Raw genomic sequence first — 19252 nt, forward strand, 5'->3', positions numbered from 1 at the left:
CTCCCTTTCTTATTTGAATATCTTTTGCTGTTTTACCTTGCCAAAGTACTCTGAATACGATTTCCAATATTATATTGAATAAAACTGGTAAGAGTGGGCATTCTTTTCTTGTTTCTGATCTTAGAAGAAAAGTCTTTAAGTTTTCACTATGGAGTATGACGTTAGCCATCGGTTTGCCACACATAGTCTTTTTAAGGTCGAGGTACATTTATTCCTACCTAATTTGTTAGGAATATAATTGATAACATTAATTCTGCAAAGAAATAAAATAATAAGAGAATTGAGAATAGGCCACTTGAGACGTCATAGATCAACTTAATATTTTCAGTTTGGTGGTAGAGGTTAAGCATGAGCTCCATGTATAATTAAAAGACAAAGTGCAAGCAAAGAATACATAGAACATGATTGGAAAAGTCCAACTGGCCCATTGCTAGAGTTGGTAGCAGGATTAAATAAAAACTTTTTTTTCAAGATAGAAAAATCTAAACATATTTGAAGGCCCAGGGTAAAGGTTGGGTATAGAGAAAAGTTAAAGATGTCACAAAGCCTGTGAAGATTCAGGAAGCGAGAATTCTGGGTGGAGTTAGAAGGAATGCTCAAGTGAACAAGAAGACTCACTTGGAAGAGCCTTAAGAACCAAAGCCAGTCCTACTCAGTGCACTCTCCCACCCCTCCACCAACATGCTAGTCTACAGTAACTCTTGAAAAACCTTGTAAGACAGTTTCATGATGGATCAATGTTTAGATTTTTAGTTCCTAAATTTATCATCAAAGGGTAATATCTAGAGCTATATTTATTTCCATGACATACACGTTTTAGGGAAAAATTTGTCTAGGTGACTTTCAGTCTATCAGACTTGTAAGCATCGTAACCTTACATTTTGGGATGAGAAAAATGAGGTCCTAAAGTGGTAAGTCTCTTCTTGCCTTTGAGATTTTGGGTTAAGTCATTATTCTACACACAAAGTTAGATATTATAGTCTCCAAGTTGGAGAGATGTGGTTAGTCACTGTTTCAGAAGGCAGGATGTGGGGAAGGGATTGCTGCCTTCTGTTATTGGGATATGAAAAGAAAACCGCTATAGTCTGGAAGTATCCTCCAAAAATTAGATTTTGAAAACCTAATCCCAATGCAAGTATTGGGAGGTGGGGCCTTTTGGGGGCTGTTTAAGTCATGAAGACTCTGCCCTCATGGATGCATTGGCCACAGTAAAAAGGACCTGTGGGGTGGGTTTACTCTTGTGCCCTTCCACCTTCTCCCATGAGGATCCAGCAAGGCCCCACACCAGGTGCCAGCACCTAGATCTTAGTCTTCCCAAACCCAAGGCTGTGAGAAATTTCTGTTCTTTAAAAATTACCCACTCTGTGATACTCAGTTATGGCAATGCAAACAGACTATGACAACAACTTAGAAAGTCAATTCTGGCAAGTATAAATGCTCTTCATTCCTATGAAAAGAGGAAGTCACATGCAATACATGGGTATGGAATTCAGAATCTGAATTTAAATGAGTCAGCCTTTTCCTTTCATCATTTGCAGCCAACAAATTGGAAAGTTCTCAGGCCATTATCTTCCACTAGGTCATTATCAATTTTCCTTCAAAAAAGCAAGATCTCTTATAGGCGTTGGCAAGGAAAGTAAGCCACTTAGTTCTTCCTTGTACCACCAACTGAACTATACCAAAGCCAGCAATAGGACTTTTTTTTTTAACACACTTCAACAGATTATAAAGTACCAAATACCCTCTCAGAGCCCATCCCAAACTTTTTCCAAACCCCATGTAATTCTTCCAGATCTGCTAAGGAAAAGTAGAGAATAAACCTATGCCCTATGTAGGTCTTGTAGGTTATAGGCAAAGGAAATTGGAAAGGAAAGATATTTGCAATGATAGAAAATAAAACTCACCTAGAAGATTCACTCAATATCCTCAACATACACATTGAATTAAGACCAACAATGTGAAATTTAACTAGCATAAAGATGCATCCCTATATCAAGGTTAATATCATGATTAAAACTATAAAATAGGGATGACCTGAAAAAAGATCTGAATGTTTCAGTGGACCACAAGTTTAAGATGAACTATCACAGCTACCAACAACATCAACTGTCGTAGTGTTTTCATCAAGGAACAACTTTTCTTCCTGAACGCTTTTTAGATCAGCCCCATTCTAAAGTGTTTTATTCCAGTTTGAATAAAACTGGACTGAGAACAGGAGCAGGGCAGCCATGATCACATTTACATACCAAATTTATAGTATGCAGTACTCTGACACTTGATATTGATTCTGGTCCCTATAATTATCTATGATATAAATACTATTATGTGCATTTTTATGAATGGCAATGTGAAATTGAGAGGCGAAAGTGCTTGGAGAAAGTAGCATGGTTAACAGGTGCAAAACCAGATCATTGATCCTCCACTTCTGCTCTTTCATTGGCACCATATTGTCACAGCTGTGGAGACACTCAGTGATTCATGCTAGCACTCTTCAAATACAGAAGGACTATTGCATGAGAAAGAACTTAGACTTATTCTGTATAGATCACTGTTAAGAGAAGCAAATATCAGCAAAGACTGAATACCTGTCATTGAAAGAGTAAAAAGCTAAAAGAAAGTAAGACAAAATTAATAGAACTAAAAGGTGTCAGTAGATTAGATTTATTTCCTAATAAATCTTGAATTTTTTAAAAGCTCCAGAGAAAATTCTTAATAACAATTTCTGCAAAAATTTTCCTTTACTCAGTTTTTCTATAAACCTCTCATTTTTTTTTTTTTTTTTTGTGGAAGCGGAAGTGAAAAATGAGAGGGAGGATGCACTAACTACTGTGGAAAGGGAACCACTGATAATGCCATCCGCCTGAAAGCTTTAGGACTGCATCATCAAAACCTTTCATGGAACCTATCAATTATTTCACTCCATGTGGAGGAAGGCAAGAAATAAAGGATGAGAGCCCAATGTTTTTCTAAGACCAGATGTAGTGATGCTATAGCCTTCCACACTTCTAAAGCTTATTCTGATCCTTTAAAATGTCATATAAAACGTAGGCCAATGTTTGCTTTCTCTACTCAGTCCCAACAGTGGAGAATGTCAGGACACAGAGAAATCACTGAACTAGCAGTCAGAAACTATTCTAACCCAGCTCTACTAAGTACTGTGTTGGGTAAGCTGGCACTAAGGTTGACCTTGGACAATGGGGCTCTAGAAGCCTGCTACACCTTACATAGGAGTTATAAGCAGGCATTGTGTACCACTAACTAAATACATATGTTTAACATCAGCTAGATCTGCTTTTAAGCAATTCCCTGCCGCTTGGAAGATGTCTTACCTTGAGTACTTTATTAAATTCCTCTAACTTCAGTTTCTTCGTGTGCTATTGTGGATTTTAAAATGCACATGATTATTACATAAATTACTAATAAAATGAAGTCATAATCCCTATATTTTGGAGAAGGCAGATTTCAAAAACTTTGGAGTCAGATGGAATTCAATATATTATAATTGGAAGCGTGAGAATGAGTGGATCAAGAGAGATGACAAACTATCAAAAAGAAATACCTTACACTGCAATAGCATCTCACCCAGATATGTCAATGCAGAAGGGCATGTATCCAAAAAGGGCATGTATCCAAAAGCATATAAAGAAGAGAGATTTGGCATATAACCAAGACAATTTTAAAACTGTGGCATAAACCTCCTAAAATAGAGCTATAGCAGCTGGAGGCCAGAGTGAATTTAAGTTTCTAAGAGAAGAAACAGTCTGAAGTAAGAGAAGGGACTGCTTATTTGTGTTTGTGTCTTTTTTAAAATTGGTTCTTTTGGGTTATATGTGACAGTAGAATCCTTTTTGATATAATTATATAAGCATGCAATCTTATTCTAGTTTAGATTCCCATTCTTGAGGATATACATGATAGTGGGATTCACTGTGGTGTTTTTATATGTGTACACAGGAAATTATGTCAGATTCATTTCATTGTCTTTCCTTTTCCTATCCTTCCCTCTATTCCCCTTTGTCAATCGACTGAATGTGTCCTCCCACCCCTTATTGTGGGTTAGCTTCCACATATCAGTGAAAACATTTGACCTTTGGTTTCTTGGGTTTGGTCTATTTCACTTAGCATTATAGTCTCCAGATTCATCCATTTACTGGCAAAAGTCATTCTTCTTAATGGCTGGGTAATACTCTAGTGTGTGTGTGTGTGTGTGTGTGTGTGTGTGCGCAATATTTTTTATCCATTCATCTGTTGAAGTGCGCCTAGGTTGGCTCCATAGATTAGCTATTGCGAACTGTGCCACTATAAACATTGATGCGGCTATATCACTGCAGTATGATGATTTAAAATCCTTTGGATGTATACTGAGTAGTGGAATAACTGAGCCAAATGGCAGTTCCATTCCTAGTTTTTAAAGAAATCTCCATACTGCTTTCCAGAATGGTTGCACCAATTTTCAGTCTTACCAACAAATGTTTGAGTTTACCCTTTTCCCCACATCCTCGCCAACATTTACTGTTACTTATATTCTTTTTAAAATAACTTTATTTATTTTTTATGTGGTACTAATGATCAAACCCAGAGTGCCTCACACATGCTAGACAAATGCCCTACCACGGAACCACAACCCCAGCCCATTGTTTGTATTCTTGATACTGTTTATAGCAACTTTATTTAAAAGAACTCCAAATTAGAACACTCCAAATTTCTCAACAGCTAAGTGTTTTTGTTTTCTGCTTATTACTTTGAGATTTATTTTTTCCTGGGAAGGACAGAGAATAAGAGATAGATGTTAAATAAATATCTCTTAACTTGGGAATTGACAAAGCTCGAAAACTTGAAATTGAACCCAAGTCTTTAATAAACGTAAAAAGAATGACAGTCATCTACTTAGCGTCTACAATGTATCAGGAACTTTACACACAATTGCTGGTATTTATAGCATAGTTTAAACATATTCCTCTTTGTTAATTTATTTAACCCCAACTTATGTGTCATACACTCAATAAACAACGGTAAACAAAACAAACATGAGAATGAGCCTCAGAAAGGGAAAAATATTTGTCCAAGATCCATGATCCATGATTCATTGTAAAACTGGTATTCAAAAGTAAGTTTGCTGAGCTACAAAGGTAGAAGCAGAGTAACCAGTTATGACACTATTGAAATAATTTTTATGATAGGAGCTATAGCAGAAAAGAAGTCAGATTCTCTTTAAAAATCTAAGCAATATGATTTCCTAACAGATTAGATGAATAAAAGAGAAGACTATAAAGAATGATTCCATGACCCAGAGATTGGGGGCTCAAGCAATACAATGGAAATGAGGAGGATTTCATTTGACCTGAATTAAGAGATCCATTTTGGTCATATGGAGTTTGAGATATCTATTATTCCTCCATGTGAAATTCTTGAGTAGTGAGTTGGATTTACCACTCTGAAGCAAAAACAAGCAACTTGGGTTAGAGAGAAATATTTGGGAGTTAACAGTGTATATGGATAAATAATGTGATGTTGATTATGGTGAGGATCACATGCTGTAGATTGCCAATGTTCAAGTGGAAAATTAACACTAACACTCAAATTTATGATTCTTTATTTGTTCACTCCACAAACTATAAGGACTCTGAGCCAGGCACTATTAGACCCTGGATTCTATGTGATCAGATTCCTTTCAGAGACTAGATGTTCAGTCAGGCAGTACAACCAAAAGGCAAGGAGGGAAGATAAGAATTTCATTGTGTCTTCCACTCCAAGAACTAAGACTGTCAAGTTCACCTATGAATGAAGGATCCAACTCAGACTCTGTGTTGAGGCTCTAGAACAGGGATTTACTGTGACTTCAGTATCTCCCAGACAACCACAAAACCAGGTGGGAACAATCACCTTCAACAAATGAACTCAGAGATCCCCATTCTCATTGGGATATTGGAAAGAAAAGGAAGTTGCTTTAATCCCCATGTCCCTTTTAGACACAAGGGTAAAACTAAATGTTAAAGTACGATTTTTCTGACTCAGTTTTAACTGGCACAATATCTTCATACCAAAGTGAGATTAAGACAATATACTCTGAAATATACAGAATTTATAAAAGGGATCAAAGTAATCTCCTCCAATTCCCACTTTTAGACACTTTTCCAGCCATAATGTGGAGAAGCAGAGCTTATGACAGCATTTGTGGATAATTGTGCTTATGTTGTGAATCTTCATCCACTACCTTGGCAGGAAGGATGGCAGCAATGGAACTTTCTAAATTCACACCTCTTAAGGACAAAAGGGAACTTCTTAGAGAACTTTGAAATATGTTTATTGATTCGTATATACAAAGAATTAGTACCTGACTCCTACCCAAGAAAGCAAAAACTGACAGGGGGCTACAATCTTTCCCCAGAAATCTGTTTCTCTGGAGGAGAAAAGCCAGTGGTCAGTAGTGGAGACAGGAGGCTGTTTCTACAATGAGTTGGGCACAAGCTCTTTGAGCTTGTGTGGGCAAAGCATGTTTTCCAGTCTCCCATGAGTATATATGCAACTCACAGGAGACTCCTAGAGTTATAGAATGCATATTCTTTCAGAGCAAGCAACGAGTTGTGCCAGGCATCATTTACAGCTTCTGTGTGAAGAGGAATTCTCAAACTGCTGACCTATCAGTCTTCTCTAATAAAAAATGTGCTCCCATTGAATTTCCTAAATGGAATCCCCTCAGTGGGACAGAGCAAGGCAGCAATTTTATTTCCAAGATGCAGATAGACTTCACCTAAGGAGTTTGCTCTAACAAATGCACAAGACTTTCACTTTTTAATCCATTGCCATTTTCAGAAGCAGAGGCTTAATCCACAGTACTATAACACACCCTGGGCCAGCTTTGAATGAGGCAAGATGGAAGGCAAAAGAACAATTAGTGTGAGATGGGTCAGGACTGGCTTTCGTAGTAAGCAGGGTGGAGTGGCTGAGGTGGGAGGAAGTCAGAGAATGAAGGTGCCTGACTAACTCATCAGGAATGGGAACAAACTGTAACCCAATCTAATTACACCCAGCTTTCACTTTTGCCTATAACTTGCCAAGAAGTCTTACATGGGCAAGGATTTCCCTGATGTAACTTTATGTTTTTTAATCACTAACTCTAATTATCCAAGTATCAATCAGCTGCAGTCCAGATACTATTATGCATTTGATTATAGTTTTAAAATGCAGACGAAGAAACAGAAGACATTAAAAACAAAGGCTGAAATGAAAACACCAAGAAAATTAAGAAATCATCTGTTGGTAGCCATCCTTCTGCCTGAAGTGAAGAAACCTGTTTTCTGTGAGAAATCACTGTTGCTTTGAGTTTTTGCTTGAAAGTGCAACAATTCCACTCTCTCCTTGCCTTCCTTCATTGATCTAGGACTGAGGCAGGGACAGAGAAGAGTTTTTGGAAAGGGAAATTTTTACAAACAGTGAGGTGCTATTGAACCAGCTGCCCAAATGGAAAGCTCTCATTTTCAGTGTTTGCCAATTCCTATAGTGTAAATACTACCACCATAGCCAATTCAGAAATGGCCATACTTAATAACCAGAGTGCAAAGGTCCTGAAAATTTAAAAATAAGCTCTCATGAGCTGGTGCCAGCCCACTCCAGTACACTACTGCTTATAATATACCAGAAATTGATAATTGATACAAAGTTTCTACAAATATATGTGATAAACCTTTAATTTCCTGAGAAAATATGCAATACAAAGGCCTTTGTTTCCAAGTATTTGGTCTCATAGCTGCTCAGCAGATATTAATTTAAAATAAGAAGAAATGGCTTAGCCTGCCCCAAGAGAAGTTTGTGGCACACAGTTACAATATACTTAAATTAGCTTTACATGTAATAACATTAATTAACATAATTTAGCTTTTCACAAATATCCATAAATATTTAAACTTTTAAAATGCAATGTTACATATTTTTTTCAACAAGACTTATAAAAGCAGCAAACTTTAACAGAGTTTAAAATTCTTAAATTGAGTGCTATTTATTATTTTTAGAAGTTAGCACATTTGACGGACATGGACTCTTTGAAGGAAGGAGGTGAACTTGGAGGGAGTGAGCCCCAAGCAGAACCACAGGATTCCCTGTTCCGGGCAAGGAAGGGAGTCAGTTTGCTGGTAAAAGAGAGGTCCATGGAAGCTTCACTTCACCCCGTGCTGAAGGGAAAACATCTTCTGAAAATGGTTTTTATAGATGTATAATGTGATAGCAGAATTTAGCTTTTCACGAGTATCCATAAATATTTAAATTGTCTTAAAATGCAGTGTTACATATCTTTTGACAAGAGCCTATAAGCAGTAAGCTTTAATAGAATCTAAAAATTTTTTTAGAAAGCTTTATTTTTAGAAATTTTTTTCCACTGTTTCACACTGTTTGAGTTGTGAAGCTAAAACATCTGATACAGTGAAAAGCCCAAGTAATTCATCTCTAGTTGAGTCAAGGCAGGATACCTACCTAGGTTGCATCTGCTTCTACATTCTATTAAAATTTTGCCAAAAATACTTGCTCCATTAACTTCATAGAGTTGCCATGTGGTATATGAAAGCATTTTGCAAACTGAGGAAAACTAGCTCAAAATATGAAATCATTACTTAACATAATATAACAACAGAAATACCAATTTCTGGAATTAAATCTATTGGTTACTAATGGTGAGTTTTCTAATGGTGAGTCTTAATTTACAATTGACATTATTTAGACAAATAAACATTGAAGCTCTGGGTGAAGGTTCAGAAAGGCCTCCTTGACCAATTGGTTTTGTAAAGAACCCTGTATTCTGAGTATGATGAAACAAAGGGAAATTCCCACATACAGTACTATCCATTTCACGCCACCCGTATAGTGCCAGTCGTCTCGGAGTGTTCTGTAACTTCTAGAAACACTGCATCTATAGTAGGGTGTTCTTGCTGTAACTACTGCCAACCCACCAACCTGCCTACTTTTTATTGGGAAACTCTCAGAGATGGACGTGGGGGAAGAATGATAAAGCAAATCAAGAAAATGAGAACAGACCATGACCCTACACCCTTTTAGCAAACCAGATAAGATTCCCATGGAAATAGGACCTCAGTTTTCCACCTAGGGATTCAAGGATTGAAAAAAGAAAACAAAACATCTCTTTCAGGGTTTCTGTCCTGTGCCACCTGTATTCATTTTGTCATGGATTATTGAAGTATCTTTGAAGACCCAGTGTCAGGGGTAACCAAAAACCTATGGCCCTTTTTTTGAGTCACTTTCAGATGAGCATGAGAGAAAAAAAATCTCACATGTAGAGGAGTTTGTTTTGATTTGTAAACCCTGACAAACCACAGGCACTGAAGATCTGTCCCCTCCAAAGCCCACCGTCTCTGCATATGCCAGAAAGGATGAGGAAACCAAATCAAATTTCTAGGAGTTGAACTGAAGGTTGGCTACTAAGACGATCCCCCAGTAGGTGTTACTTTTTAGAATCTGGTCTTCACTGTTAAATATCAAACCTATTGTGTCTCCAGTGTGCAATTCATAAATCCCTCCCACAGTCTGGATTTTAAAGTTGTTCGTTAGAGTCTGTATGGCATCCTTATTTTTACGTAGCTGCACCTCAAAAGGAGCAACTCCTTTGTAAGTTGTATCAAAAACCACTTGTCCATAAATCAAATACAAGCCATTCTTAAGGATTGTCAGCTTCCAGTCAGATGTCTTATTCATGCAAGAAGGTTCAGGAGGTACCATTTGCCATTTTGAGGGTAATGGTCCTGGAAAAAGGGAGGGAAAAAAGGAAGCATATATATTTTATTATTTTATCCTTTTATATTTTTTAAAAAATATTTTTTTAGTTGTAGATGGACATAATACCTTTATTTTGTTTATTTAATTTATTTATGTGGTGCTGGGGATCAAACCCAGTGTCTCACACATGCCAGGCAAGCCCTCTACTACTGAGCCACAACCCCAGCCCCAATATTTTATCCTTTTCTTGATTAAATTCTTTAATACCCACAGGTTGTTTCTTTATACACTCTATATTAGTCTTCTTCAAACATTATTTTAATATTTTAAATTAAAAGAAGTTGAAAATCCTAGGTATAGCTCTTGCTCAGAGAGCTCTAGGGAAATATATTTGGCATAGAAAAACAAGTTGAGTCGCCCTGCATCTCTTGACAATTAATGTTTATGGAAGGAAAGACAAAATGAGGAAGGAAGCAAGAACTGCACACCAGGACTGGGGAGCTCGAGTGGCAATCCATGCTTTCCCCAGGTAAATCCTATTTACTTTATGTTGCTTTACCAATGACACCTTCCTTAATTAATCCATATAAAGTAACACTCTCCTGTCACTCTCTCCCTTTACCCTACTTTGTCTTCTTCATAGAAGCTGTTGGCATGTAGCATATTAAAAATTAATTGGTATATTGTCTGTCTCATGTACTTGAATATAACATCTTTGAGAACAAGTGCTTCTCTATTTTGCTTATTGCTGTATTCTCAACACTCGTTTTTTGAGTCAGGGTCTTGCTATCTTGCCTAGGTTAGACTCAAGACCCCCGAGCTCTCATGATTTTATTATGGCTCCTCTCATCAGTGTGTACGCATGTGTCATTCAAGACCTGCATGGGCTATCATCATCTAAGCTCTCCCACCCCCAGCTACTGGTGAATCCATGAGTTTATAAACAGAAATTACTTGACTGTTTAAATATAGGTATTCCTTGTTTAATACTGTCACCAAGGGACAAAAAAGGTTTCCAGATCCTATCTACATTTTCATAGGTACATATGAAATTTAAATATTTACCCATTAGTTGGTTTTGAACAGCCATGTGATTTCAGGGCCCTAGAAGGTTCTTTTTAAACCCTAAGTGCTTACCTGGCCTGTTCTCTAATTCTCTATAATTTGGGTTATAGAAGACAAAGCCCTGCAGAGTTAACATTGCAACTTAAGTTCTCATTCATATATAAATGACTAATGTTAAGACATGGAGGACAGGCTCTGGAGGAGAGTGAAAGAGAGGTGATTAGAGCAAGAAACAACCTCCCTGAGCCCCAAGCCAGCTCTTGCTCCCTGACCTGTAATGGCAGGAAGTACTGTCACTATTTCTCCTATTCATTCAGCAATGGGGTCACTGAAGAACTTCCTTAGATCGCTAGAGTTTCTCAACTTTTACCACATGCAGGAGGAATTTCCAACTTAGCATGAATTCCATACCTTTAACTGGCAAAACAAAAATAAGACAGAAAAGCAGGGACAACTAAACAGAAAGTTTCTAATCTCTGCAAGCCCAGGAAACCTGGAGATTTGAGTGATATGGGAATACGGAGGTTGCCCAGTTAGTAGTGAATTCTCATCTTCTGCTCTCAAATGAAATGGTATTTGTTTGACCTGAAACCTATAAACACCAAAAATGTATTTACTTGAAGTTTTGTATGTATTCTAAGAAATATTCTAATGTTCCAGGTAATCATTAACTTTAGTGATTTTATTTTCTAACAAATATCAGGTAACAATAAGGGAAAGTAACTCAGAAACTAAGTGAAGAAAGGAAAAGAGCAGAGAAAGTGGCCACTGCCTTAACTCATTCCTCTTCTACGCATTTGGCACCAGCTACGTTGTCTCCACGAACCTCCCGTGTCATCTCCTGGACATTAGCAGTATCTGAAACGTGAGCAGTGCTTTGGGAAGCACTTGTAAAATCCTGAAACGTGTTGTCCTTATCAAAACAGAATTAAAAGTCAATTCCTGTGTCTCAGGGAACACAGGCTTTCTTGAGAGCATCGTGTTTCGTCTTATATCAAAAACTAAGACCAGTCCAAGGGAGGAATGCAAGGGAGGCTACTCACCAAACTTGGCCTGGCAGGAGTCTGTAGCAGCCTGCTGTGGAAGGAAAAGAGGAATCGGTCAGGATGACAACATATCACTGTTGTCTTGACTGATTTAAAGCTTCAGAATTCTGAAGCAAACCACTTAACCACAGCCATAAAAGGAAAAACAAATCCCTCCCTCCCTCCACCGTGTCCCACTCTCTGTTTCCCTGGACAGGTGACCAGCTCCATCCTTACCCTCTCATTACCTAGCTCCCCTTGTGGGTAATGAGAGGGAAAGGATGAAGCTGGTCACCTGTCCAGCTGGTCACCTGTCTCCTTGTGGGTCTTTCACACAAGATTAAGGTCTTATTCCAATTGATGTCTACCCACAAGACCACTACAGATCTCAGCCCTTTCCCGCTGGCTCTAAAAGTTTCTTATAAACAGCAATCAGACACCCCAGAGACTGTGCAAGGTGACCTATTAGTACGTGGAGGAAATAATGGAGTTTCTACTTATGTTCATCTTGATTTAAAATAATGGGAAAGTAAGTTCCAAAAATACCTACAACTCTGACTTAATAAAGTCATCCTTGCTCATTGATTATTCATCCTTGATTATTCAGATAATCACACCTCACACAAGCAACTGCCATAACCTCAGAAATGGGACCAACAGTTTCCAACTGCTGCCATGTGCTGAAGTTTACATACTAAAAGCGGTCATCAGTTGTGGTTGATTTACATTACAAATATTTAAATTCTAAATGCTCTAAGACACTTGGTACTAAGACAGTGTTATTACAGCTAAACCAAGGGACCTACCTGATTAGACTTGGCCACCCACTGGCAGAAGAAATAGGCAAAAAATGGAAAAAGGTAAAATAATTTTTATGCATTTTGATCAAACTGGGGAGAAACAACTAGATTGGTCCCACAGAAGCAGTTCCCATTTACAGAAACAAAAGCCAATGACACACGTGTGTAGATCTAGCTAGGCCAGAGAATATGTCAGTTTTAGCTCTCTTCGCCTGGTCCTCAGCGTGAGGAGCTTTTATTCTCAGCATGAGGAAGTTTGGGAGCTCTCTGTTTCAATTAGGTACAACCACAATTTTTTTTTTTTTGTACTATCAAAGTTCTTTGGTTTCCTTGTGACAAAAAGACTTGTGACTTTTTTGAACTTAAAAGATTGGTGCAGGGCTGTGGTTGTAGCTCAACGGTAGAGTGCTTACCTAGCATGTGTGAGGCCCTGGGTTCAATACTCAGCACCACATAAAGATAAATAAATAAAATAAAGCTATTGAAAGATAAAAAGAAAGATTTATACATGCTCTTTCTTTAGGATTTCTCTGGCTGCTATGCTAGAAGTGAACTAAAGAGGCAAGGACAAGAGCAGTGAGAGCACAGAGAAGAAATCATTGTGTTCATCTTGGCAAGAGAACAAGGGCCACTGACTAGGGATCCAGGGTGGAGATGGGGAGAAGCTTGGAAGAAAGGGGCTCACTGGGATGCCTGACAGGAACATGGGACAGGGCGTGAGAGAGGCAAGTGTGACACCAGGGTGACGCCAAGGTTCTGGGCTGAAGTGCCAGGAAAGCTAGTTGCGGAGATGGGCACAGTGAATTTAGAGGGGGCCCAGTCAGGAGTTGGTTTGGGAGATGGTACATTCATGATGATTAGTAGGTGTCCAGGTAAGGGGTGGAGTAGTCAGCAGGACATAAGGGGTTCTGGTGATACAAATCTGGGTATCTTCAGCTTGTTGCTGTAAGTTGTGAAGTTGTGTGAGACCGTCAAGTCAGGGAGTGCAGACGGGGATTAACACCAGGACACTGCCCTGTTCAGGGGTCAGAGAAGGAGGAACCAGCAGAGGAAACTCTGAGGGAAAGGCAGTGAGTCTGAGAAGAAAGTGTCTTAGGGAAAGGAGTGACCAGCTGCTATCAAATCCTTCTGATAGGTACGAAAGTAAAGGGCAGAGAATGGATAGGTGGCTTTAGTAACGGCAGTCATTGGAGTTCCTGACAAAAGTAGTTTCTGTGATGTGATGAGGGAAGAAGCTTAATTAGAATGGATTTAAGGATAAACAAGAAAAGAGAAACTGGACAAGTATTGCTCTCCAGGAAAGGGAAGAGCTGGGTGGAGCCTGGCTGGTGCCAGTCAAAGAGATAGGCCCTTGTCAGGACAGAAGCAGTATCCAAGGACACAAGAGGTAGGCGGGTGGCTCTGAGTCTTCTTCCCTCACACTCCTGGTTCCTCTTGAAACCGCAAGGCAAAGCTGTCAGCTGAGTGTGAGAATGGGAACAGATGTTTGATGTCTGAAGAGAATCCAAGTCCAGTGGAAAGGATGAATGGACCGGGAAATTTTAGGCTGCTTCTAGAGCAAAACTGAAATCCCAGTTAGCATACATATGTTGGAAATTATAATGAGAACATTTTATTGAGAAGGAAGTAGAGTAGAAAAGTCTAGAAGCCACCGTTCTAAGAAATAAATCACCAGATTCCCTGTCACTGATTTTGTTTTTGTACTTTTTTTCTCCTCATATTGGTGGTCTTAGGAGAGAAGCTGAAATTCAGTTTAGATCAACCCCTGATAGGCATGTGACAGAGCTTCTCTGAACCCAACTTCCTCATCTGGAAAATAATAGCACAAAGCTCACTGAAGTCGTTGTTGGGGTTAAATGAGGTGATTCTTGTGAAGGGCTTTCCCATATAACCTGCTTGAACCTGTTCAATAAATATTAGCTATTTTGGTAATGATGCTAATTATAATGAAGAATTGACAAAAATTTAAGTACTAAATTCCCAACATCATTACAGCTTACAATAGCATTGAAAGCTAAAGAGATCTATTTAATGTTCTTAAGAAGTTTATGATCTTTCAGATGGCTGGAGTGGCACACGCCTGTAAACCCAGTGGTTGGGAGGCTGAGGCAGGAGGATTGCAAGTTCAAAGTCAGCCTCAGCAACTTAGTGAGGCTCTGTCTCTAAATAAAATATAAAAAATGGCCTGGGGATGTGCTCAGTATTTAAATGCCCCTGGGTTCAATCCCTAGTACCAAAAAAAAAAAAAGTTTATAATCTTTCTAGAAAGACATGCTTACACACACGCAAAGCAATTAGGTAACAATATAAGTATAAATGAGTGCCAAGATACATTCCATAGATCTCATGCCAGGTACCACAGTGTATAAGAAGTATAGAGAAAATTCAAGACCATGGTTGTATGAATTGCCAGAGCCAGAAACTACAGATACTATATTGCAAGCTGCTTTAATATCTAGATTTTACTATATAGAGCTATAGAAATTGCCACTGTGGTTTTCTGTAATTATTGCCATAAATGAAGTCTAATTGAAAAATTATCAGGTTGGCTGAAAGGTATGGCCATTGAGGAAGAGATAAATTGGGAAAGAATATCCATATTGTTAAAAGATTTTGTTAAGTTTACATTCATTGTAATCTCACTAATAGTAATGTTGCAAACACTAATCGCCATCTGTTGAGAGCATAGCACTTGTCAAGCTTGTCAGGCACTGTCCTATCTCATTAATCCTTAAAGCAACTCTGTAAGAACTGGCATGATCCTTTACAAATGAGGCAACGAGGAGACGCCTAATTAAGTAACTAGCCCAAGGTCAGGAGACTGTAAGAGGCAAGGTGAGATCCAAACCCAGCTTGTCTTATTCAGAACTCCACAGGACAGTTTCTATTTATAATTCTGATGATGTTTGAAAGGAGTAAGTACCCACCTATAAAGAAGGGCATGGGACTTCCAGTTTCACTTGTTTTTGCTTAGAAGGATCAGTTGTTCTTGTAACCTTACTTTAGTTTAAGCCTAGACTTAAATAGTTGAGCTCAAAATGGCAAAAACTCAATTCTTTTTTTGAAGCAACCCTAAGCAGATCATCACTTGGAAATACAATCTACTGTGCTTTTGAGTGCAAGTACAGCTTCCCCTTCTGGAAGTGTCCTTTATTTCACTGTAACAGGGGACTTTACTGAACATTTGGTTTCTTAGAGACAACTTACTCACGTGAGTTTATGTTCTCTGGAGATTGACCACACTCCTTGAGCTCAAGCCTATCCTTTTAGTTAACCATTTAGTTAAATGAATCTTTCAAGAGAGGAAATGATTTGTTTTTTTCTCTCAAGGAAATATCTATTGGTGTAAAATGAGCCAAACTTCCCATATAGCATTTGTAAAAGTGGGGATTTGTATATAAAAACTAAGTGGAGAACAAAATAAAATAAAATTTCTGGGTCCCTGAGAAGGTGGAAGTGGCTGCCTCACAGTGACTCACCATCTGCCAGCCACTCAGATCTCCTCTCCAAAGGTGTTTATTAATGGCCAAAAGGGAAAAGGAGGTGCAGGCAGGTGGAAAGTGGAGGCTCATCAGAGAAACTAGCCTTCTAAGCATCCTGTCACATTTCCCTAAATTTGGAACAAACTCTGGACTATCTTTTCATTGAAAAACTTCATGTTCTTTAGGAGAGAGGATTTAGAATCATAGTTGAAAAATGAGGATTAACCAAGTTTGATTCTGGCAAGAGGTGTCCTTTGAGAAAGGTATTTCCCTCCCATTCTAGTCATGGTGACACCTACATTCAATGTTCTTCAGAGCCATCTGCCTAATAAAACTTGAAGTTTCAGAAGAAAGCACTTCTAAATGGAAGTTATTGCTATTCTCATCATTCCTCTTCTTCAGAAATCTAAATGCTCAGAAATTCTGGCAATTCTTTGCTTTCTGCTCAAACTTCATTGCTCTAGAAAGTCCACACATATTTTTGATACATCCCTGAGAGAGAAGGACTGTGATTAGGAGTGCCTCTGATGTAGTAGAACCACATCTTTGAAATCTTCTTGTCAGTACCTTTAGAGAAATGTTTCTGTAGTCACACCCCAGATCTTCCTTAAGAAGGGCATATACCCAAGGTGCAGTCTGCAGATGTACCCCCAAATGGGTTCAGTCCTGAATTATATAATGCTTCCTATTTTCTTTTTGGTAACAGTCATCAGAGAAAATCTTCTAGTAAAGAAGCTAAGTTATCTCCATTCCCATGGACAATCCCATTCTCTGGTCCCACATCTTGCACTGCAGCTCAATGGGAAATTCCTGATCAGCATCAGGGGCTTCCCAGATAGGCACTTACTTCCTCCTTCTTCCATGAAGCCTTCCTGGATTACTCCAACCCAAAATCTGCACCCACTTTTGAATTACTAAAGCTTTGTGTACATACCAATATTAGATAAATTATTGATCATTCTATTTTATAGCAAGCAGCAACATGGTAATATCAAATCCATTCTCCTACCACTGTTTTTCAGATGAAAAAGCAAAGAACCAGAGAGATTAAATGATTTTCTCAAATTTAAATAGCTGATTATTGAGAGACCTGGAACCAGAATCCATATTTTTGTACTCCTGGATCAGTGCTATTTCCTCTCTCAAAGACATGCTAACCACATGTAACTTACCTTTTTCTGCCCTCTATTATCTTCTGGAATCTTTTCCCTCTACAAGATTGTAGCTTTCCTACAATTTCCTGAGGAAAGGCACCATGTTTTATGCCTTTGTTTGTCCTCTCAAGAAGGTAGAGCAGAGTTCCAGAAAGGCAAAACATACTCCACAGGCATTTGCCAATTCGTTGACTCAATCAATTATCTTTTACATCTAGCTCAGTTCTGCAGCTAACATTTAGCACTTCCTGATACTTTTGTCTCAAAACACACAAATAAGCTCCAAAACCCATGCCATTATAAGATCAAGATTATATTTACTCTATTTGCACTCACAGGTCTCTTCCTTCCAACTATCTCTACAATACTGAGGAGTAATGAAAATAATTAGACTAACAAACAAGGAAGGCATCCTAATAAACAGTCATCTCAGGTTCTGCTTCCTCCTTACCTTGAGTGGGAGAAAAGGAAGGATTAGTGCACTGAAAGAGCAAACCGTCAGAAGTATTGCTGAGCAGAGGAGCCATCGCTTACAGGACCATCTCTGTGCTCCCTGGGGACCTGGGTAGCTTAAAGGCATGTTCTCCATGTGGCTCAAAATCCTTTTCTGGAGAAATGAGAGCTGTGAAAAGTAGACACTCACAAGTGATGGGTGAACGATGCAATGTCATGTTTTGTAGCATTATGGTAATTAGAAGTGGGTGTGGGAGGCGGAGTTTTCCTTCTGTCAGTGTTGGAAAATGATACTTCCAGGCTAAGTGCTGACTCTCATTCGGCACCTGGCCAAATACACGCAAGGACTGAAAGGCTTACAGCCAACACAAACACAGGGGGAAAAAAAAGAAAGAGATGTACAAGGGAAGTTCAGAGGAAAGTCTTTCCTGAAGCATGAGGAAGTGTAGTGCTGGCTACAGTGTGCTGTGGTCTATGCCCAGCTGGGGAAGCCTTCCTAATCATTTCCAGTGGAGAAAATTACTTTTATAAGAAGAAATAAAGTTTGAAATAAAAGTTTATAATATGACAGATGTCATGGGCAGTGACGCAGTGTGCTGGGGAACTGGATGCATCATTTAGAAAAATACTCTTAATGCAGTCATCATATAAGCATACCTTATGTACATACAATTTTATCGTCAGGTGCACCTCGATAAAGTTGAACAATATCAAATGTATTACTAGAATTTAATAAAAAATTTAAAAACACAACAAACTCAATTTGTCATATTTCAGCATTTAAAAACTCTGAAGTGCCAATGCCGGAATCAAATAGAAATAAAGTTATCATATGAAAGGCTATTTTCCTACGATTTGTCACCAGCCTGAACTTAGACTCTGTTTTATAAACAAGTGTGATTTCTTTCTGTCATCAAAATGCTTATTTACTACAAAATTGAGGAAGTCTTCTGTCCTCAGTTCAGTCTTTCCATCTGTTGAAATGGGGTACCTACTACCTTCTGTACCTCGGAAAGTACACCTGGCATCAGGCCCGGGGGAACCTGAGCTTTTCATTCACGTAGACCCTGAGAGCCATGCCTGGCACCACTAGCTCCTACCTGCTCTGTGGCTTGAGGCTTATTACTAGACTTCTCTAAACCACAACTTCCTTAACTGTAAAGTGGAGAAAATTTTGACTTCATAATACTTTTGCAAGAATGAAATAAATGTGAAAAGTTTAGTTTATAAGGAATGTTTCATAAGAATTAATTTATCTTTTCTCCGCCGTCTTTAGAAATGTGTTGATGGTTAATTCCATTATGAAATCCCAGAAAAGAAAGAGAATTCATTATATTTCCCATGGGAAATAACTCAACTGAAATTCACTTAAATGAAAGAGATAAGGATTTTTTAATATTTTTTTTAGTTTTCAATGGATCTTTATTTATATGTGATGCTAAGAATCAAACCTAGTACCTCGCATGTTCGAGGCAAGTGCTCTACCACTGAGCTATGACCCTAGCCCAAGATGAAAGGATTTTAAAGAAAAAAAAAGAGAGAAATAAAGATTT

The 19252-nt window shown here is 38.4% G+C and overlaps 1 protein-coding gene and 1 long non-coding RNA gene across 2 annotated transcripts in view; one reads left to right on the forward strand and one right to left on the reverse strand.

Moving 5' to 3' along the window:
• The window catches only part of LOC120887457 (uncharacterized), a 222177-nt gene that overhangs the window by 174258 nt on the left and 28667 nt on the right, over positions 1 to 19252 (forward strand). The window lies entirely within an intron of this gene.
• On the reverse strand, positions 7661 to 18017 carry Tnfsf18 (TNF superfamily member 18). Its single transcript, XM_040277908.2, has 3 exons — positions 17698 to 18017; positions 11829 to 11862; positions 7661 to 9746 (listed from the first exon to the last, which is right to left on the reverse strand). Exons 1-3 carry the CDS (start codon positions 17833 to 17835, stop codon positions 9400 to 9402), a joined length of 519 nt encoding a protein of 172 aa, XP_040133842.2. The 5' UTR covers positions 17836 to 18017; the 3' UTR covers positions 7661 to 9399.

This window comes from Ictidomys tridecemlineatus, chromosome 10 (assembly GCF_052094955.1).
Source record: "Ictidomys tridecemlineatus isolate mIctTri1 chromosome 10, mIctTri1.hap1, whole genome shotgun sequence".
Taxonomy (NCBI): domain Eukaryota; kingdom Metazoa; phylum Chordata; class Mammalia; order Rodentia; family Sciuridae; genus Ictidomys; species Ictidomys tridecemlineatus.